Source organism: Hoplias malabaricus, chromosome 1 (genome assembly GCF_029633855.1).
Source record: "Hoplias malabaricus isolate fHopMal1 chromosome 1, fHopMal1.hap1, whole genome shotgun sequence".
Classification (NCBI taxonomy): domain Eukaryota; kingdom Metazoa; phylum Chordata; class Actinopteri; order Characiformes; family Erythrinidae; genus Hoplias; species Hoplias malabaricus.
In genome coordinates this window covers 9,451,216-9,474,848 of record NC_089800.1, presented here as the reverse complement: position 1 = coordinate 9,474,848, position 23,633 = coordinate 9,451,216, and the positions used below count along the sequence as shown (strand labels likewise).

General features: G+C 39.9%; 2 protein-coding genes across 2 annotated transcripts in view; one reads left to right on the top strand and one right to left on the bottom strand.

Moving 5' to 3' along the window:
- Nucleotides 1–23,633, top strand: part of kpna1 (karyopherin alpha 1 (importin alpha 5)) — a 47,152-nt gene that overhangs the window by 5,301 nt on the left and 18,218 nt on the right. The gene's annotated exons all lie outside the window — the stretch shown is intronic.
- drd3 (dopamine receptor D3) lies at nucleotides 5,166–22,546 on the bottom strand. The gene is made up of 8 exons (XM_066678022.1): nucleotides 22,228–22,546; nucleotides 17,765–18,065; nucleotides 16,765–16,877; nucleotides 13,042–13,178; nucleotides 11,552–11,742; nucleotides 8,588–8,653; nucleotides 7,134–7,491; nucleotides 5,166–5,833 (listed from the first exon to the last, which is right to left on the bottom strand). Exons 2-8 carry the CDS (start codon nucleotides 18,050–18,052, stop codon nucleotides 5,637–5,639), a joined length of 1,350 nt encoding a protein of 449 aa, XP_066534119.1. The 5' UTR covers nucleotides 18,053–18,065; nucleotides 22,228–22,546; the 3' UTR covers nucleotides 5,166–5,636.

Here is a 23,633-nt window from a genome sequence, read left to right as displayed (position 1 = left end):
TCCCCATACCCAAGTGTAGTGACGCAACCACTGTACTGAACAAATGATGCTGTGCTTCGGATGAGACATCTCTAAAGTCATAAAATCTACCAGAAAATTTGTTTGAAAAGAGTATTGTAACCCAATGTCCAGCAAATACCCCTCTGTGGTCACTTCACTTAACAGGTAGTGTGTGGTCCGTGTACTGGCGTGGATTGGCTGCCATCGCCTCATCCAGGTGGATGCTGCACATTGGAAGTTTTGAGACAGATCCCTAAAGTTTCAAAGATGGGTAACTAGAAATGTAACATATAAGTAGTATTCTAGTATGTTCAGATATTCAAACTCACCTAAGTATTATTCATTGTCTGTAATCGCTTGTCCAGTTCAGGGTTGCGGTGGGTCCGGAGCCTACACGGAATCATTGGGCGGAAGGCAAGAACACAATCTGGGGGGGGGGGCAGTCTTTCACAGGGCAACACACACTCACACATATGGGCACTTTTGCGTCGCCAATTCACCTACCAACGTGTGGTTTTGGACTGTGGGAGGAAACTGGAGCACCCGGAGGAAATCTACACGGACACGGGGAGAACACACCAAACTCCTCATGGACAGTCACACAGAGTGGGACTTGAACCCAAAACCTCCAGGTCCCTGGAGCTGTGCTATTGCGACACTACCTGCTGCGCCACGTCTCATCAGAGAAAACAGTACGAATTATTTTCTCTTCTTCAGCTCTCACTATTTGTTACTGGCTGCTCTTTGTAATATACACTCAATAATCTGCATCAAAAACGATGATAGTTGATAGTTGTAACCTAGAAACCCAGTGTTATTTAGATAGATAGATAGATAGATAGATAGATACTTTATTGATCCCCAGGGGAAATTTAGCCTCATTTCGTTCATTGGTTGGCGGCGCCTATAAAAAATCACTCATCAAATCAAATCAAATCAAATTTATTTATATAGCGCTTTTCACAACTGATGTTGTCACAAAGCAGCTTCACAGAATTCCAGTAAGACAAAGATTTGACATGAAATGTAAAAACAAATGTAAACCCTCAAGTGAGCAAGCCAGGGGCGACAGTGGCAAGGAAAAACCAAGGCTCACAAGGAGTGACCCATCCTCCTCTGGTCAATCTACTGGTGATGATAGTTAGTAGTCCGTGAGAACTTCAGTGTAGGGACAGCTTCAAGGCACTTGGTGGTTGCTGGAGCGTGGGCAGCTGGTCTGAAGCGTGGAGGAGGGTCTCGACAGTCATCCATCAGTGTCCAGACAGACAGGTGGGCAGTTGTTTACTCGGAAAGATGTAAAGGGATGGAATTAGTTTTGAACTGTTTGGTGTTTGTAAAGTAGAAAATATGAAAATTTCCAGAGTGTGGCTAATGACTCCGGCAGATCTGACTATGACAGCTTTAACTAAAAGGAGAGAACCAGAAGGACACACAGACGTGGGAGCATCCTGAAACACTGGCATCCCTCCGCTCCACCGTCAACAAACCTGAGTGATCGCGAGAAGCGGCGGGACGACAGCACCAGCGTCTCAGTTTACTATAATTCCCTGTGTCCATGGACCCCCCGGATCTGCCGCCTTTATCTATGGGGGAGCATTAGCTACCAAAAGATAAACTAAACAAATGTGTTTTTAGCCTAGATTTGAAGATTGCGACTGTGTCTGAGTCCCGAACATTTTCTGGAAGATCATTCCAGAGTCTGGGGGCTTTATAAGAAAAGGCTCTTCCCCCAGCTGAGGCCTTCTGAATTCTGGGAACTATTAAAAATCCAGTATTCTGTGATCTGAGTAAACGTGGAGGCTCATAATAGGAAATTGTATCTTGAAGATATTCAGGAGCAAGCCCATGTAGAGCTTTATATGTTAATAACAAAATTTTGTAGTCAATGCGGAATTTAACAGGCAGCCAATGAAGTGATGATAAAACTGGGCTGATATGTTCAAATTTTCTAGTTTTAGTGAGGACCCTAGCTGCAGCATTTTGAACTAGTTGAAGTTTTCTCATGGTTATATCCGTCAGTATATCTCAAGAACTACAAAATATAATAAGATATTCCAAACTTCAGGTTTCTTCCTCATCAATGACAAAACCTCTGCGTCTCGAAGCCTGAAGAGCCCACAAGTGGCTCACACACAAAATTAGCACAGCAGCGCTTACTCTTCAAAACGAAACTAAATGGAATCTCTCCATCAAACCGTTCGTGAGTAATCATCATGTTTGTGTCAAGAGTACTGGCCAAACAATAGTTAAAATATGATCCCCGTGGACCCATGTCAAGCCTACTGCCATGTAGCTTAGGCTCGCAGCTTTCAAATGACATGTCAATCAAGTCTGTAGACCAATCAGGGGCAGAGTAATGGCGATGTGCACCCAAGGAGAAGGGACAAACACGCAGCAGAGAACTTATGTATTCAGCACCTAACAGACCCAGACACAGCAAAAGAGACTCAAACGGTTCTATTTGGCAGCCACAAGCTCCACAAACAATAATCAAGTCAATAAACATGTTTCAAAGCTTTGATGTATTTTACTAGTTACATTTCCCTCACTGAGGACATTTAAATGCAGCAGGGGGTGTGGGGGAGTTTGCCTTGCTCTACAGCCAATCAGAGTGCAGCTCTCGCCTTATAACACATCAGACATTTAAAGGAACACTGTCCTCTGTGAGAAACAAGTGTAAACATCAGAAATATACTCACACCATAATAAATCACAATAAAACACACCATACCTAAGGGTTTTTACTGTTTGGTGAGGGGTCAATGGCCACTTGGTGAGGGACAAGAGACTAGTTTCTCATAGAAAGTAAAGAAAAACAGTAAGATGTTGACATTAGGTCTAGACCAGATATATACACTGTATTATTGCAGTAAAAGTAATCATTTTCCTTACGGAGAGCTTGGGGTCTAAAGAGACACTTGGAGAGGCCATCTGTCCACTGTCTGCTCCAGCTTCAATAACTTCAGATCAGTAGGAGGTATCAACTCCAAATTTTACCTGATGAAAGTAGACCCCTGGAGAAACAAGTTCTACAAAGAAAAAAGTAACGGGACTCACGAACTCTTCAGTTTATAGTCACTAACATTTTTTTCCAAAAATAAGACAAGCGCCTACATTTTTTCGTGGTTTTCATAAGCTTTTGACCACTTCATATATATTTCAGGACTCTAAATGGTTTCTTTTACAAATTTGAAGGGTTTTCTGTAAAAATAAATCATGATAATGCCTCGGTCTAAAAATCGGCATCGGCAATCAAAAAACCCATATCGGTCGATCACTATTCAGTATCTTTATATTACGCATGGAGTATATTTATTCATTTGTGTTTGTGAAGAGTAAAGCAGTGTGCAGAGACAGTTCCTGTACAGACTTTAACTCTAGTAATGATCTCAAGTGATACCCATATCCTCTATGTTGTCAGACCATATCAAGCATTCATTAAATTCTGCATTTACTGTCATGGAGAATACTCCACCAGTGTCTCTCTCCTCTCTCACACACTCATTTACTTACCTGCTGTAATGTTAACTAAAACCAATATGTTCACTACATTAATAATGAACAAAAATAATTTGCCTTTATGCTTTTTCTAGTAAAATTAATTGTTCCACTAAAAAAACAGGATGTTCCTTAACTTAAATATGTAGATATTTCCTAAATAAGGCACATGTGAGAGTTAATTTTAAATACAATGGATACAGACACGGATCTGTAAAATCAGACCATTCCTCTCAACTCCCTAATGACCAATTAGTGACTCAAAGTACAAAATGTCTATTTTTTTGTGCAACAGTTTTCAGAATATTTAGAAGATATTTGTATGTGTGAATACTGGCACTTATATTTTCTATTTTTTAGTGTATGTGTGTGTGTGTGTGTTGGTCTGTTCAGCCTTACTGTGTGGATAAGATGTGGGAGTAAATTGGCCTGGACTACAATGGGGAATGATGGGAGGACAAATGATGCTGTGAAATATATGTGGTAAAAGTCCAGTTATTTCACTCTCTTCAAGTTTATCCCACCCTCATTAAGAGCTGTTAAATCTTCCTTTGGTAGTGGTCTAAGACAAAATGTTCACAATACAATATGTAGTTTTTGCACCATAATAAAATTTGATATAGAATTGAAATAGAAATGGCACCTTTCAGTTTGCTTTTATTTGTAAAAATTATATTCTAGTTAGAATTAGAAATATACTCCCTAGCAAACTGTGCACTATTGAGTTGGAGTCTGTTTCTTGATACAATATAATGAGTGCACTGCTTGAGCACAAAAGCCATTATTTTAAGACCATTCAGGAACTAAAAGGCCATAGGAGAGTCAGCCAATGTTGCTATATGGCAGCACCATGCAGTAAAGGGTTAAATACATACAATGCAAAGCGGTTTTGGGGTTTATAAATTTGTCAAAAAACTTTGATAATTATGCCAGTTTAATATTTTTTAAAATATATAACAGATTTTTTTCAGCAATATTTGATGTAAGATAAATGCTGAGATCAAAGTGCATTTAAAAATAAAAAATAAATTAACATTAATATGTGTATTGCCATTGCCAGCATGGTGGCGCAGCGTGGGTTTCCTCCGGGTGACTGTCTGTGAGGAGTGTGGTGTGTTCTCCCTGTGTCTGCGTGGGTTTCCTCCGGGTGACTGTCTGTGAGGAGTGTGGTGTGTTCTCCCTGTGTCTGTGTGGGTTTCCTCTGGGTGACTGTCTGTGAGGAGTGTGGTGTGTTCTCCCTGTGTCTGTGTGGGTTTTCTCTGGGTGACTGTCTGTGAGGAGTGTGGTGTGTTCTCCCTGTGTCTGTGTGGGTTTTCTCCGGGTGACTGTCTGTGAGGAGTGTGGTGTGTTCTCCCTGTGTCCCTGTGGGTTTCCTCCGGGTGACTGTCTGTGAGGAGTGTGGTGTGTTCTCTCTGTTCTTCTCTCTCTCCTTTACTATCAGCCTGCATCCATCTGCTGATTTCCAACTGAGCCTTCCACTAAAGGCTTTTTTAAAATACTCAGCCCCTTCTTGCTTTGCATGGAGTTGTCCCACACTGAGCCATCCTGTTCTCATTTTCTCTAGCTTTTTCTCCCTGTAGGATTGTACTTCAGATTTATGAGGACAGAGCTCAAGAGAGATTACATTTTGCTTTAATTCACAATACAAACACATTCCAACTGGTATGGTGCTTCCCCTCCACCAATTGTTCTTAAATAAAGCATCCTTGGCCACTTCAGTTCTCCTTTCAGCAAATGACAACTCTAATGCTTCCTATATATCTCAGAGATGCCAAACTCTTAAATCATAAACACATGCAAACACATATGAGTTACTCCAAAGAAACCACTGAAATGAGAGGAGATGCTCGGAACAAGGCAGCAAATGGAACAAATTCTGGTTACGTCAACAGTTCTTTTTAGGCAGACAGATACTGCTCAGGCCACACCATTTTTGCTTTCAGACTGTCTGTTATTCAGTGGTCAAGTTTCAAATTAGTCTGTTCTCGACTTCTTAAGTTCACTCACAGGAAGAGTAGTGCTTTTTGTTCAAAGCAGGTGTCCCGTCAAAAAAATTTTTTTTCAAGTTCCTTTCTTCCTTTTCATTCTTCAATCTGTGTCCCAAGTGGCAGAAACCACAGGACCCTAGTTGTTCAAAATTAACAAGTGAGGATCTTGATAAACGCTCGACGAAATTCAATGTTGAAGGTGGTGTAAATAACGGGGTTGAGAGCACTGTTGACGTAGCCCAGCCAGGTGAAGGCGCTGTAGAGCTCGGGTGGCACGTAACATTTCCTGCAGTGAGTATTCAAGATGTGAGTCACGAAGAAGGGAAGCCAGCAGATGAGAAAGACCCCTGGAGGATAGGCATGCAAACAACAAACACACAGGGTAGTGAAATTGGGCTTGAACTCAATTAAAACACCAAACACATGTTGTCCTTATGGACTTTGCCAGAGTTTGCCAATATAGCTAAATAGGTGTCCGTGTAGGACACTTAAATTATGAAGAAAATTAGACATCTCACAGCTTTTATTTTCACTACAATGTATTAGACCACTTGAAATGTACCCAGAGTTGTTTTGAATCCCCAGAAGCACATATTTACCTTGGGTAATGCGGGTTTGATCCCAAAAGGACCCTGACCAATTGGCTTTGAGCTGTTGCTGCAGGGCTACAGGGGAGACATCTGCCACGAGTGTAATTTCATTTCACCCCCAATTAAGCAGACACCTCAGATTACCTTCAGTGTCATTTATCAACTTCAGTGAACATCGGCCTCTACGGTGACGTGCGGGACATGATGCTAATTGTGGGAAATTGGTTGCTGCCAAATTTGAGATCTGCACATCTCAGATTCCAAAGCCTTATTCCAGTTTATACTTCTGAATGAAACTCCTTGGCACTCACTGTTCAGTGTTCCCCAGGTGGCCTCTTTCCAGGCTGACAACTAATAAAGCCCTAGCAGAAGTTGATGTTCAAGCTGTGATCCTGTGGCTTTTCTTTCAAAATCACAGATGGCTAACAAACAGGTGGGCTGTGTGTCAGTGGCTCTTAACCTCTGTGACAGCAGCCCTCCAAGTGAAAGCATAGCTTAGTTCAGGGAGTAAACCAGAACATTTTCTGAAACATTTTTATCGCGTCGGGTGGAGATAATTCATCTGCATTCAATCGTGTTCCACGATTGTTTAATTTGGATCCAGAGTGATTTACAAACCACATATCTGGGAAAGTTGGAACACTTTATAAAATGCAGTTAAAAGAAGAATCTGTTATTTATTATTTGTAAAACGTTCGTTTGAACCTTTTTGAACCAACAAAGTACTGGCTTTTTATGTTTTGGCTGACCAACTTGATTGTTTTAAGAAAATCCTCTTATAAAGTACAGCAATTAATATCCTCAGATCCCAAATGCTTAAACACTAAAGTGTGGTAAACACTCTTCTGTCCTAACTTTTTTGTGGATATTGCATTTTAATAAAGGTCACCACTTATTTCGAAACTGTTTGTAGATGATTTAAGAACATTATGATGCTATGGTTAAACAGTTAAATTATCTGCCTAAATTAGAATGTACTCCTCAATTGTAACTCATGACCTTGCCCTTAATAAAACCAGTTTAATGAAGAACCCTTCTTGAAATTAAAAGCACTCACCCAGTACAACTGCCAGCATCTGTGTGGCTTTCTTTTCTCTGGAGTGCATGCTTCTGTAGCGGGCTTTATTAACATGCGATGGAACTTTAGAGGCTGGCCGGAGCTTTGTCTGAGTTTGTCCGTTAGACAATTCCTTCATTTTACAGCTCCTCGTAGTTACTAGATCTTCTTCTCGACCCTCTTCTTCCTCTCGATAGGGCTCATGTTCAGTGCGGGCGAAGGATGCCTGGCTAATACTGCAATAATTCTGCAAGTCCATTGGGGGCAGCAGAGAGTTTTCAACCGGGACTGTTTGAGGTCGTTTACGTCGCAGGCAGCCAGGGAGGAGCCTAGGGCGGACCACATTCTCTGTGGTTTCCTAGGTGGAGAAAGAAAGATGAAAGTGTGATTCTTAAACTCAGATCTCTGGTAGCCATAAAATATTGATCAATTTCAGGGTACTCAGCAATTGCTCTGCATACCTATGCAAACCTGATCAAGTCATTAGGGTCAATGCATAGTGTATCAGGTTAGGTATTTGGGGCAGAGGCAGTATATACACAAAGTATATTACAAAAAGCTTATGTCTATCAGAGTAATTAGTCAGTCATTCGTCTTTGAAAAGGCATATATCAACATTTTGTTCAGCCTTCCTATTGATACTGACTGGCAAATTGATGTATTCGTACACGATATGGCCAGTGTGTAGATACGAGAATGAGTGCCTGGGGCTGGAGTTGAGACAGCTGGATCTAGATTGAGAATCACTAGCTATTTTTTCCCAAAGTAGCACCGCATTAATAATATCATTAGATAATAATTCTTAAAGTAAATACGTTTACATTGAATGTTAATTTTATCTGAATAGTATTAGTAAGAAGATCTAGAATACTGAATACTAATTTTCCAGTCATTTTCTGTGCATCATGTAACAGACAAAGAGGAGAGAGTTACAGCGCATCACTTCACTTTTTTTCTAATTAGCCAATGCTTCAAAGTGTTTTTGTTTTCCTATTAATGGCCAAGGGCTGGTCATTTGCTGCATGCAAGCATAAATTCAAACCTGACTCATCGTTAAGCATCATTATTATATCAGGGTTCCTGCTTCTTGCGCATCCCTGATCATTTAGGCTTCGGTAGCAGCTGTGTGCTGAAGCTGTGTCAGACAGTGGCAAAATAAAGCCAGCTCCTCCTTTTATCTTTGAACTATTTTCTGATAACATGGAAATTGGTGTGACAAACAGTGCGTGACAGCCCAAGCAAGGGAGGGGCATAGAGCACTACCTGTGGGCTGTATCTGTGTCTTTCAAGATTGCAAGAATTGCAAGAGGAAACAGACTTGCCTGATAAATTAAATGACAAATTTTGAGGCCGCAAATGTAGGCGTAATTCTTTTTTAAAGTCATATACTCATACATTTGGAGAAAATCTCACATATTTAACACAGAAACTCACACAGTTATATACACATTTACCACTTTGATCCTGATGGGAGACAGGTCACATCTCTCTTTGCGAGTCTCCTCTTGCAAACAAATCTCCTGTAGAGAAAAGCCAGAGGCAGAGGGAAAGTTAGGGAAACAGGTGTGCCAGATGGAAAAAGACAGGAATGAATGAGCAGACGTTTAGGTATGGAGATTAAAAAAAGATAGGTATGATAGAGTGGTACAAGGAACTGTGGAGGTTTGAGAGAAGGAAGATGAGCAGAAGGGTAGAGAAGAATGTTTCACGTTTTGTGAGATACATGAGTACATGAAAATGATTTTTTGCCCTTACACACTCGCGTTGGCTCTGTTCATATGCACACAGAACTATGAGTAATGGAACAAAGAATAAAGAATACACTCTGTACATCCCATGCCCTGAAAATCTAATTTAATTAAATGGCACAGAAACACTGTATTCAGTAGGAGACCCCACTGCTCCCCTCAGCTCCCAGCATGAAATATACATATTTATTAATTATCATAAATGTTAATTATTTCTCAGATAATAATTACAGGTCAAAGGTCAGTACATGTTAATGTCTTTTACAGCAACGAAGCTAAGAAGTCTTGAACTGTGAAGCTAATTATGCGGAAAGTTAGGATGATACTTAATTTTAGTTCATCATTGTCTCCCTGACAGCAAAGCAGGTTTGAAGTTAAGGTGATTGAATATTGTTCTTGAAAAGAGTCCATTCCCAGAGGAGCATATAATGACTCTTAATTAATGAGATCCAGGTCTCTGTGTTTCCTAAGCCCCCTACTCTGGGCTTTCTCTGAATTCAAGTACTGAATTTCGCTCCAGGCACATAGCAGAGCTGTCATTCAGTACCTAAGCTTTCCTTGGCCTTATTAAATTCAGATATTGAAAAAAGAAGGTTTATGAAAAGCAAAACTCCCCCCTCCCCCCAAAAAAATCATATTTTGTGCCACTTTGCTCCAGTGAATACAAATCCTGTGTTAAGAGTCCAGGAGTGTGCAGCACCAGAATGGCTTTGTTGGAACCATGGACGTTGTTAGACCTGTTAGACTGTAGCTCCCCTAAATGTTCTTTAGCCCCCCCAAATCTTTCATTTTCACCAGCGTTTTTGTCTTTCTCCATATTAACAATGTATTGAAACTTGGGTGCTCTAAGACCTGGCGGACCTGCTGCTGCTAGCAGAGGAAATCTGATTACTGATGATTGTAAAGTAAGTCTGCTGAAAAAGCCAGTTAAAATGTTCATGCAATAAACACTGCAGTATTTAGAGCCCCTTCTTGGATGACTTCCAGGGCTATTTTGTCAGGAGCTGTTAGCTCCCAGTAGGGTCTCCCATGGCGGACAGGTCTGGAGTGACGATCCAGACAAACATTATCTCGAGGTCTTGTTCACGAGTGATGGGAAGAGGGATCGTGAGGTTGACCATAGGTTAGGTGCAACAGCTGCAATGATGCAGCTGAGCCATAAAGCATAGTTCTCAATTTACCAGTCAGTCTACGTCCCTACTCTCACCTATGGTCATGAGCTCAGGGTAATGACCTAAAGAACGAGATCACGGATACAAGCGGCCAAAATGAGTTTTCTCTGATGGATTGTTGGGCGTACTCTCCGTGATCGGGTGAGGAGCTCAGTGACTAGGGAGGAGCTCGGAGTAGAGTCGCTGCTCCTTCGTGTTGAAAGGAGTCAGTTGAGGTGGTTTGGGCATCTGATAAGGATGCCTCCTGGACGCCTCCCACTGGAGGTATACCAGGCATGACCAACTGGATGGAGACCCCAGGGTAGACCCAGGACACGCTGGGGGGATTATATCTTCCAGCTGGCCTGGGAACATCTGGGGATCCCTCCAGGAGGAGCTGGTGGAAGTTGCGGGGGACAGAGACGTCTGGGCTTCTTTGCTCGCCCTGTTGTCACCGCGACCCTGATGGATTAAGCAGAAAAGATGATGATGATGACGATGATGCTGAGTATTTAGGGCCAGACTGAACTGCTGTTTATGTTCTTTCCTGACGTTATGACAGTATCTATTACAGATACCTGTATACAATGAGTTAATAGCTGCTCACAACTCAGTTTTGGTTTTCTAACTGTAGATGGATATTCAAATTGTTTTTGTAAAGGCAGCAGCTCCTTCAAAGACCAGTCAGGTGAAAGGATTTTTTACAGTTTAAACATTCTAATTAATTTTAATCGGCTCTTGATAAAAATTATAGTAATAATAACATTGATTAAAAATAATTTGTAATATATCCATATAATTAAAAAACTATTTTGTCATCCAGGTTATTAAACAGAACTACAACAATAGAACAAATACACACTGATTGTACCAGTCTACAGTCTCAGTATTTGAGGTCTGCTACTGTAAGTGCGTTTTCACACCTGCAATTTGTCGTCTGGTTAAATCAGACTCTGGTTTGTTAACAGCGTTTGTTAGTTTGTGCAGGTGTGAATGCAGTCCTCACACTCGGATGTGGAACAAAACAGCCGCACAGAGACCCTTGAGTGGATGTAGTCTCAGTTCGGTCCCAAACTAACTCTGAAGCAGTTCGTTTGTGGTGAGAATGTGAGATCCGACCCAAATATCAGGTGAGCTCCTCAAGTTTGAGCTAAACGGTGTCTGTAGCCAGGTGTGTTTGCATTATGGGATGCAGCAGAACATGTAAACAAAGAAAGGACTAAACTTTAGCAGCTAACCGGGGAAGGAGAATGCATTCTGTAGGTGTACTTTAACCTGGTATATTTGTCAGCACAACAAGTCCACAACAAAGGAGCTTCTTCCTGTATGAGAATGTTCTCACACATTTTGTGACACATTTTGGTGCGCTTTGATTTTTCACTGTGTGTAAACAACCTAAACTTAGGGGAAAACGCTCCAAGTATACATTCTTATAGTCTTATTTCGTCATAAAATAACACAAATACAGATGATTGGTTTGATCTGGCACAAGTTTGTAAGTTTACTGCAGGGCTCTTACTGCAGATGGCTGTGTAGATTCTAGCTGAACTTCACTGGTCTGGCGGAAGGTAATCTTTTTCCTCCTCCTCCTGAGGAAGATGTAGATGCGAACGTACACCAGTAATGTCACCACAAAGGGCAAGTAAAACGACACCACCGATGAGTAGATTACAAAATCCGGGTTTGAAATTGAGCACACCAAGGGGTCATCTGCAATTCAAACACACACCACAAATAACAATAGGTATCATATATAACAAGAGACAATGTTCAGAGACTCTGTATCTGTAGCTTAGAGAGATAATGCAAGTGAAAGAGGGGAACATCCTTTAGGGGCTTTGTGGCTTTTTAAATTTAATGTAAAACTTATATAGCACCTTTCTAGAAACCCAAGGACGCTTTACAATCAGCACAACATTCAACACACACACACATTTGTGAGAGGTGGCAGCCAAACGTGCACTTGTCCAGGAACGACTGTCCACCTGGAGGACTGCATCGGGCACTAGTGTGTCACCCAGGACAGAGCGCTAATCCATATCTGGGCACATACACATTCACTCACACATACAGACATTCATTCATATACACACTCATTCACTCACTCACACACCAGGGCAGTTATAAGGGAAGCCAATTTACCCAACCTCCATGTTTTTGGACAGTGGGAGGAAACCGGAGACCCCGGAGGAGGCTTTTTAGCTAAATGCCATTACATCATGCAAAAGCAATAACTGTCAGCTAAAGTAGGAATTCTATAATAGCTTTTATAGTACTCTAAACATAGATTCCATGATGTGGTAAACGGTTATGGGTGAGGAGGTCAGCTGTGCCTTAACATGTAATCAATATCCTCATCTGCTCAGGTCTATGGGATGCACATCTGTCTGATTTTGGTTCTCTGGAAGCATAATTAAAGTTCCCTTTACCATCAACTTTTAAGGTTAAATGGACCAGGTCAAATCCGATGGGAGCCATAGTCGAAATGTTTTGCCTTACTCCTAAAAGGTTTAATATGTGAATATGATCTGAGCTGTTACAACCCAGCATGAGACTCATTTACTGATTGCATAAATGAATTGGCTGAAGATTCTGGTCCAAATATTTTACTTCCATATTTTTATACAGCATGAGACTGAAAGGTATCAGTAGTATCAACCTTCCAGAAAAACTCTCAGCTCAGACTGTTGCTAATCTAATGCCCTTTGATTTCATTTTCATTTTCATGAAGTGCTTTTACCACTAACTAAAGTATTTTATTTTTCACTATGTTGAAATGTATTGGGAACGTTTAACTGTTAGCAAAGAACAGCTGCTAAAAATAATAAATACAGATTTATAATATGTTTATGTACACATTTGTGTTATTATTAAAACATCACTAAGTAATATTTCTACCTTACAATACAGCTTCAAAATCATTGTGATGATCCACTGATCTGTAATAGGGAGAACAGAACCTATATTTACCTAGTGTTCCTAGTGATCACAGCTATAATTCAATCTTACCTGTGGTGTTAAAGCCAAATAGTAAAGGGCAAGAGACAGCAAAGGCCAGTATCCACACAGTGGCAATCATGACTGACACTCTTTTACGAGAGCTGTGTGTCGTGTTATAAAGGACAGGCATCACCACAGCTGTGTACCTGCAAAGAAAAAAAAAGGAAAATTGTAGGAAATCATGTAAAACATTTCACTGACTCTGAATCTCGTCACTGATTGGGGATGCTTAATTAATCTTATGTTTTTGCCTGCGATGACTGAAGAGATCAAATTAAACTGCTCTTATAGCACTATGCAGCCATCATTTTGGCAAAAATGTACACTTTGGAATAAGCATTTCCTTCAAAGGCTCTCAGGCACCATCTTCCACATGAATAGCAAGTAACTTAACCATTCTGTTATACAAAAAGTTACCAAGCACACATGCACAGTTCAGAAAACATTCTCTTCTGAACTACCAGCTTGTACAATTGTGTGAAGGATGATGAGAATTCTCAGTCTCAGTGTGGAGTAACAGCTACAAAATTGCTTCTCCATTTTTGCTATTTGCTTAAAGAAGATCAAGATATTTCTTTAACTTTATTGCCTCTGTACTTGTCACAGAACCAGACAACTAATTTAATCATAATTTATAGTTTTGCCTATTCTTATCACCATATCCAACAACTTTAACACATTTAAGTCCATGTTATGCACCCTTACAAAAGAATTTTAAAATGGCAGTTGCTCATGTTTTTTTTTAAACTAATATCATGAATAATGAGCAGATTCCCCCACGGGGACACTGAGTAAAAATGAAAAAAAAAAAGTGCAAAGCTGGCAGGGCCCAGCTGTGCTATGCATCGTTAGCACAAGCCAAAAGAGGAAACCACTTTCACTTTAGGAGACAATGTAAAGATTGTCCCTTTTCGCTATGCAGCGTAACCATAAATCATCTTTTAATTCTAAGTGCTTTGAAGAGCTGTGTCCTGATTAGTCTAGTCTAAGCGTGTTAAATTTAGATGTGGAACCTGAGTTTGAAATAATGCCACAGAAAGATTTATATTCATAGAAAACTGTGCCTCTGCTTTGGGAATTAGGCATAGCTAAGATTAGTTTGCATACAAGAAGAAAATGCAAATACATTGGCCTTGTACCCCAATCCAACAACCTGTGAGAAATCCTACCAAATCTAAGCTTATTTTTCTTTGGCTCTGGTACTTTTAATTATACAGGTTTCATACAAAAAGCGAACTGTTCATGCAGGTAACTAATTATTTAAAGTATACCGCATCCCTTTCTATGTGACATCTGAGAGGATACTGGTGATTTAATGAGACAAGTAAACATGTTTTATTAATTATTTTTTTATTTGTCTATGAGGCATAGGAATAGGACATCAAACATGCAAAACTGCTTAAATGATCAAATCTGCCATTTTATTTAGGCTTGCACCTTAAGTAAGTGACCGCTTCATAGGAATGGTCACATTAAAAGAAATAACACCTTAAGTCTCCCATTATATTTTTCAGGCCACCTTAAATAAATTCCACTTTAATAAAATTAGCCATTAAGGCTTCCATTTCCTAGTGAGTGACCACTTCATAGAAATGGTCAGATTAAAAAAAATACCACCTTAACAAATTTCCCATTTATATTTTGCAGGCCACCTTTAAGAAAATCCTCATTAAAAAATCAGCCATTTTATTTAGGCTTCCACCTTAATAAGAGACCATTTCATAGAAACGGTCACATTAAAATGAATACCACCTTAAATGGTCTGCCATTATATTTTGCAGACCAGAGAATCTACACATCTTCTGTGTTTTATATTTTGACACATTCCAGTGAAAAACATGTACAGTGTGTCCATTTTTGTCAATTTTAACTTTAAACATCACACGAACACAGCAGCTGTCCTTCACACTGTGTCAACATTTCATGGTGAATGGAAAAATAAAAAGGCTCTAAATTTACTTGGAATTAAATGTTTTTGCATTGACTTCCATTGATATTAAGAAGATATTTTTCCTTCTCCCGTAATATACATGTTTTTCATTGGACAGCACCTATATGTAGCAGCTTTAAAACCTGAAAAATAGGACAGCAAGGATAGCCCTGAAATATTCTTGCCAGCTATGTTTTTTTCAAGCAACTGAAGTGAAAAAAATAAAATACATTTACCTATCTAACCCGCTAATTTGCTATACAGGTAATACAACTGTACACTCTTACATTATAATATAGGTATACGTATTTTTAAATTTTACCTTTATTTAACCAGGTTAGTCCCATTGAGATCATTGATCTCTTTTACAAGGGAGACCTGGACCAGTTTTATTAGACAGTCATAAAAAATAATTTTTAATAAAATATTACCTGTACAACAAGACAAAAGACCAAGACAAAAACAAGATAACACATCCTCAGTGATGTAAATTTGTAAAGATGTGTGTGACATGGCCAAAAAACCCTTGTGAAAACCTACCCGACCACTCTGTTTTTAGAATGTTACAAATATATTAGGCTTTGCAGGGATGGTCGCACCTACACATTGATACCCTTTATTATATTTCCCCTGCGCACTCTGAAATAGTATTGCTTTCAGCTTACAAGATAAAATCTTAAGGACTGCTGCTCTACACCATTTAAATAACAAAATTCTCCTTCAAACACTTATTCTCAGTCCTCTCTTGTCTTTTTTCCCTCTTTTTTGGCGCAGCAGGGAGTGTCGCAGTCATACAGTTCCCCAGTCCTGGAGGCTGTGGGTTCGATTCCCGCTCCGGGTGACTGTCTGTGAGGAGTTGGTGTGTTCTCCCCGTGTCTGCGTGGGTTTCCTCCGGGTGCTCCGGTTTCCTCCCACAGTCTAAAAACACACGTTGGTAGGTGGATTGGCGACTCAAAAGTGTCCGTGTGTGTGAGTGAATGTGTGAGTGTGTGTGACTGTATCTGTGTTGCCCTGTGAAGGACTGGCGCCCCCTCCAGGGTGTATTCCCGCCTTGCGCCCAATGATTCCAGGTAGGCTCTGGACCCAAGCGCTTACAGATAATGAATGAATGAGAAAATGAATGAATTATCCTCTTTAGCTGTTTAAATTAAAACAGAGGCCCGATGTAGCCCACTATTTGAAGGTGTTATTAATGTACCTGTCCCTGACTCACCAGTAATTTATTAACAATAAGGCATTAGCAATAAAGAAAACTGAACACCCACTGAGAGAACCTAAGCAGACATGCACACAATCCCTTGGGTGTATAATCAGTATAGGAAGTGTAGAAAATGCCTTTAGCTATGAACAACTCTGTTGACATTTCAGAAACACTGAAGCCATGAAATATTATGTGAAGCAAGAACTGTGTGAATGAAAAAATAACTAACATAATCTAAACATACATGCATGTGAAGTCAGTACCAAGTTGATGATTCAGAAACATATTAATTCCACAGTGGGTGGGAATGTCAAGGTTTTAGAAGGATCACTTTAAATTTTAAGAGGCACACTTTATGATGAAATATAAATATGTTTAAGGAGAGACTGCGGTACCTTAAAGTCCTCTGAGTAATACAGTGCCAAGGCAGTTAGATCATGAGGCACATAGCAATGCATGTTACAAACACATTGAGTCACATCAGTGTCACTCATAATTCATGCTATGGAACATACAAAACATTGGCTTTCATTTAAGCATGAGGAAGAGCTCATGTAATTGGAATCTTTAGTTGAACAGAATAGGTACAAGGGTACTTTACCTGTCAATGCTGATGGCACACAGGTTGAGGATGCTGGCAGTGCACATCATCACATCCAATGTCACAAAGATGTTACAGTACAGACGGCTGAAGAGCCAAGCACCACCGACCACCTGCATGAGTGACAGGGCGGGAAAGGAAAAAATGCTCTGAGTAACATATATATGTGTTTCCAGGATGTGTGCTGCGTTTCAAAATTGTGCATTTTTTGCTTAGGTCCAACATTATTGCCATTTCCTGAATATTTAAGTATTGTGCTGTATCACTTCCACAAAAATAAGAAAAATAGACAAGTAATTTGTAAATCTTTGTGAATGAGAAGCACTGGGCAGACAGGTGGACATTCTTTTGTCCTGGGCACCAGTGATGGACGGTCCCAATAAAGCTCTGGTAGAGATGTAGGTTCTCCAGTGACGTTATTGAGTGTGTCATCTCTGCACTGGCTCAGCAAATCAACAGATTTCCTAGGCCCATTTCTGCAATTTTATTCTCATTCATAAAGAATGCTATTATTAGCTCAGTCTGTATTTGGGGCCATGCAGAGACCTAAGAGCAGACAATGTGATCCTTTTGAACTGCTAAATGAGCATACATGCTTTAAAGAAAAATGCCCTGTGTTCTGGGTCTCCATGGGACTATGACCTCAACCAATGCCACAATTTAAAAAGGAGACAAAGCAGCCACTGGAGCAACTGAATGATAACATGATAAATCTGTCTGTGTAAACCTCCACTTATAAATGTGTTCTTTTGTAGAAGCTGTTGTTTGTTTGGAGTAGATAACACCTGATGGACACACATCCCCTGTGACTCCCTCTGAATTTAGAGAGCATTATTTCAAATTATTTTTATTTTGATTGCTATCATTTTTCATCACAGTGAATTGGATTTTTTTTCAAAGCATGTCCAACCTGGCAACAATTGCTATGAAAGAACGAAACAATTTTCTTCTATTTTGCTCACGGGTTTTTAATCACCTCATTAGGTTTGTGTACACTCACCTCCAAATAGACAGCCCAAGGCATGACAAGTGAAGCCACCAGCAGGTCAGCCACAGCTAAACTAACCACGAGATAGTTAGTGGTAGTCTGGAGAGACCTTTCTCTGAGCACTGCCAAACATACTAGGACATTGCCAAACACAATAGCCAGAATGAGCAGTGAATAGAACATGGCATAGTAGTTTTGCATGCCATCCTCCATGCCCCCAACCAGGCTGGAGTTTGCTCCAGGGCCTAGAGACATTTCTGAATCATTCCGCAGCCATTCGCTGGTGTGAAACATTGCCATTGGAGGGAGAGTCCTGAGGAAACAAAGATACTGATTAATGCTAAAAAAAAATCACATTAACCAGTTTATAATAATACCCACAAACAATTTTGCTTCATTCCATGTATCTTACATGACGGATAACAAGCCACAATTTCAGTGCACAAAGTAATGATAAGACTCCAATATCGAAGACTCACTAATTAATTTAGCATGTATATTTACTATGTATCATGTACAGACCTACTGCACAGTTTACCAGTCCCAATTAATCAGATATTCGGGTGGTGAGCCATTCTCTGCACAGCAGAACTCTGACATAGTAGTGTAAGTAGTGCTGGTATATGTACCAGGTATTGCAGCACTGCTGGAACATTTAAATCTGTGAACTAGTAATTAGGGCCATCCTTCCCTACTACAGAGAGCGAGAACAGCTTTGCTCTCTTTGATTTCTATCATTACATGGCTGAAGTATTGCTGGGGATCAAAATTCAGGGACAATGCTCAGACCAGTTGCACTGCTCAGAAGCCCCTGCCCTAAAAATCACTTGGACAAGTATATGCCACTCTGTAATCTTTCTTTTTGAAAGAAAATCATATTTCATCTTGACCTTAACTTAAAAATCTGTATTATAAATTCCATTTGGTCAATTCTGCATATTGCTTTATAAGATCTTGTGAGATACCCACAAGCATAGAGGAACAAAACAGTATATTGAGGTTTCACAGATTTCATCTTAAAGAGAAATAGAAAAACATAAGACAGAAGAAAGTGATCCATTATAAGCTTCTTAAATATTTATTTTTTCTTGATTGCAGTGCTCAGAAGGTGAGCTTTGCCATTTTGTTTGCTCCCTAAAGGCTCTAGATGTGCCAGAATTCTGTGTGCTCCAGCTTATAAGCCATAAGGAATATCAGTCATGCTTCCACGGATCATTCACATGAGACTACATACAGTACTTTGCAAGTCAGACCCCATCGTTCATTTACTGTCTGGTCAGAACATCAATTACGTGCAAGCATTTCTTTGCTTAATTGAAATTTAATAGAAAATTATAAAAATTAAGAAGAGCCACTAGCGGCTATCTAAGGGTTCAAACGTGTGTTTTTGGACTGTGGGAGGAAACCAGAGCACCTGGAGGAAACCCACGCGGACACAGGGATTACACACCACACTCCTCACAGACTGTCACCCGGAGCGGGGAGGGAACCCACAATCTCCAGGTCCCTGGAGTTACCTGCTGCGCCACCGTGCCGCCCGTAGATATATATAAATATAAAATGTAGGTGGGCATTTAAATGCAGGAGGGGGAGGTCGCTCTACAGCCAGAGTGCTGCTCTCACCTTTTAACACGCCAGGCATTTAAAGGGACACTACTCGGTGAGAAACAAGTGTAAACATCAGAAATATACTCAGTACTTAATTAAACACACCATAACAAAGGGTATTTCCTGTTTGGCGAGGGGTAAATGGCCACTTGAAGAGGTACAGGACACTAATTTCTCAAGGAACGTAAAGAAAAAAACTGTAAAATATTGGCATTAGGTTGCAGCAAAACTAATAATTTTCCTTATAGGGAACTTGGGGTCTAAAGAGACACTTGGAGAGGCCAGCAGTGATGCTGATGGGTTGAAAATCACACAAATATAGCTGTATATCAAAAATGTTTTGCCATATATTATGAAAATAATCAAGATACTTTTCCCATGGGCTTCAGAATATATCTTGCTCATTTTGATGTTACTGCATCCACAGGTGGCACCATAATAAATAAATACTATGCAACCGGTTGCTTCCCAATTGTAGCACCACCTTTATGTGTATTTTGATCATATTTGACCCACCACTTCAGAGTAATGACATACACGTGTATCAATTTGGTTTGATTTGGGACAGTTTTTGTAGTGTTTTAGAAGGTGGTCCTTGGTGTCCTGTGTCTTTGAAGGGAGGGAAGAGTAGCTGAGGGCCTCTGTCAGTCTGTGTGTGTGTGTGTGAGTGAGTGTGTGTGTGTGTGTGAAGGAATGGGAGAGGTGGGTGATGGGCTGATGTGAGCATTACTGACTCACTGTGAGCATGACTGTATAGTTTGAATGCATTGGTAAGATGTAACTCACGTATTTTTTTTTTTTGTTATAGCGCCCCCTAGGCTTGCAGTTGCACAACCAAGTAAACATATCTTCCAACCCTTATAGGGATCAAGCATGTGAAGTATCGTAACATTCAGGGAATGCATTCTTAGGATTCTGCTGATACCACATATGTCCATATTGGACCAGTTCACACTCAAAAATGTGTGTGATTTCTGCACATTATGCAAATTAGCTCAAAACTTAAGTGGGCCGAGCTTATGGGTTCTTGAAGCTTTTTTGTAGGGTCTGACCTGAGGAATCAGGGGGGAAAAAGAATTCCGTCTCTGCGTTACATGGGGTAGGAGATATGGACATAAAGGCATTTTGTTTCTCTATAGCGCCACCATCAGGTCGATCAGGCTGATTTTTGTTGTCCATCAAGATGCACACAGACTACATCTACCCTCCAAGCGGGGTGTCTGTACGACCTACGGACTCTTCCACACAACGACTTTTTCGGGAGAAAAAGAATAATAAGAAAAACCCTAACAAAAGCAATAGGTTTCTACACACAGCGTACTTGAACCCTATTTACAGACAAATCTTTAATATAGCTTTTTTAAGATGTCTACAGGGATAATTTACCCAGCACTAAGCTTAGCTCTTAGAAATGTGTAGTATCTACTTTTATGGGCAAGATAATCCCAAACACATTCAGTAATATTGAGGCCTGTGATCTGGGGTAGACAGTCAGTTGTTCTGAAGACATTAGTTTGTTGACAAATTTACTTTATTATGATCTATTTCCTTTTCTCAGCAAAGCCTCCTTGACATCCCCACAACCATTCACACTCAAAGTGCTGGATTTTCTTCTGACTGGGGATATGTGGACAGAAACACTGGGATTTTTCAGATCTGAAGCAAGATAGAAGATTCAAGCGTAGACTATTTTACCTGATGTTGACCTTTCTGGTGGATTTCAGGGTCTTGAAGGTTTGTTATGGAGCCCATTGCCTCTGTGTAGACTTTTATCATGTTGCAAATGTATGTTTTTGGAAGCTCTTATTTGTTCAATAGTTTACTTTGTCTTATCCCTTTTTGCAAGTGGTTATCTTACATCTCCTCAGAAATGTCTCCTGAGAAATTAAGACTTAATGGCAATTTTGACAGCAAAAAATAATGGTTACTTTTTCCCACATTACTGTATGTCCATATTGACCGTGTCGGTACATCAATCTCCCATTAAGAGTGTATTAATATATGCTGTTTTAATTGCACCTGAGGGAAAAACACTGGTTTGGGTCAGTCTTCATTAGACCTCCATTTGTATGCTCAGTTTGAATTAACCCCGGGGTGATGTGGAGAGAAGCAGGCAATTGTTTGCTTGTTTATTCATTGAAATCCGCAACAGCAGAAACATGATGTACTCAGGAGAAACCGTCCAAACAAAAGCATTCTATTTATTTGGTGTACCACAAAAGCAAGAATTATCTCTCTTCAATACAGTAATGTTGTGTGAATGTAATTCTGAGTTAGAGCAAAGACAGTATTAGGAGAAATGTAAAAGAACTACGGCGCCCTGCTGGTAACATCCCTTAGGCATGCCAATGACATAAGCTAATACATGCACAAGAATGTCTAAATAAGAAATTTAAATATAACCACTTAATAATCTGAAGAAACAACTGGATAAAGTGACTGAATGACTCCGGTATTTTAATAGAATTACTTTTAATGGAAATATCATAAATGCATTAAATAGACTTAATAAAGTGTGGAAAGAAGATATTCAATGCATAGAAACAATTTAATAGATTTATCGACATCATTCCATATAGGAATTACTTAAAGGCATAACAGTAAGATATGTTATTATTGGGAATGACGTAATAAGGCGTGAGCGTGAGGTTTTAAAAGACGATGACTAAACAATGCGTGAGATCTAATATTACATTGTTGTTTCATTTTTATTCATGTGTTTTTAAGGGATGTCAACAGAAGGACTCCGTGAAATAAAGCCCAAAATAATGAAAACGTCAACACCTTCAACTTGAAAGTTCAGTTCTGCCCTTCAGATCCCCCTTTGAAATCCCCTCGGTGAAAATGTGCATTATTTGTGTAATTACCTGTGAAGTTTCTCCAGCGATTAAGTAAATGCGTCGACGTGCATTTGGAGATAAAAGTTACCTGGACAGCGAGAGTTCGTCTACTTTTTCCATTCTCCTTTCAGACCTAGGTTTTCTGAAACACATAGCACTACAGGTTCATCCTCACTCCGACTTCCTGTAGAATAACTCCATTAAACCAGGGTCCCCGCGAATTTTATGAGTCTTCCAACGGTCATCTATCTCGACAAACATCTTCGTTTCTTTAAGGAGAGTTTTTTGCTTCGCGCCCGAACACGATAAACCCAGCGATGTAACAGCTCACTGAGGTGTATATCAGTGTTGCCAATCCATACACCTTAAACAAAGTGTATAATAAAAATGCATTATTTCCCAAAAATATAAGTTATTTCATCTCACGCTGATTTTCCGTTTTCAACGTCTGCTGTTAGTATCAGCAGTCACGGCGTTTGACTAGTATCTTCTGAACCGGTTCTTTTCAATGCAGTGGGTGAATCGACTCATGAGTCAAGTGAATCAATATTTTATTTAATTTTTATAATATATCTCACATCAAATACAAAGTAGCTGGATTCCCGTGTTCAGTTATGCTGTTTATTCATTTGCATTAGGACATATTATACTTTACTATGCCTGCTGACACGATTGATTTCTTGCCTCTGTTGTTCAATAATCATTCATTCATTCATTCATTCATTCATTCATTCATTATTTGTAACCGCTTATCCAGTTCAGTGGGTCCGGAGCCTACCCGTAATCATTGGGCGCACACACACACACGGACATTTTTTGAGTCGGCAATCCAACTATCAACGTCCCAGTAAACAAGAAACGTCCCTGGACATTCAAAATAGGTCTAAAAGTAGTCTGTCCGTCAAGGACATATTTTAAACGTCAATGGACGTCCAAAATCCATCTTAATAAGTTAGTTAAGTGGTGACCAATCGATAACGTCAGTGGACGTCCAAAACGCGTTTTATAGAATTAATTTATTTCGGGAACAATTAATAACGTCAATGGACGTCCAAAATATGTCTAATGGTCGTCTTATCAATGTCTGTGTTTGGACGTCTTTTCAACTTTCATTTTCAACCTTAAGAGAACGTTGATTATACGGCAGTCATTACGTTATTTCAACGTTGAATCAACGGCTAATTGTTTACTGGGGTGTGTTTTTGGACCAAACCGGAGCACCCGGAGGAAACCCACGCGGACACGGGGAGAACACACCAACTGTTCATAGACAGTCACTTCCGGTACTTGTAACTACAACCTCCAGGTCCCTGGTGCTGTGTGACTGGAATGAGGCACAATATTTGGCAGCCATATATATATGTATACACACACACACACACACACATGTGTATATATATCGAAAAACTTTGGTGTAAAATATAAACTAAATA

Bases quoted from the DNA above. Each gene is read 5' to 3' on its own strand.
- drd3 (XM_066678022.1), bottom strand. From the start codon at position 18,052: ATGGCAATGTTTCACACCAGCGAATGGCTGCGGAATGATTCAGAAATG. The intron at 8,654-11,551 runs GTAAGAGCCCTG...TTTTCTCTACAG, and splicing joins AATCTACACAGCCATCTGCA to GAGATTTGTTTGCAAGAGGA. The intron at 5,834-7,133 runs GTGAGTGCTTTT...CCTATCCTCCAG, and splicing joins GATGCTGGCAGTTGTACTGG to GGGTCTTTCTCATCTGCTGG.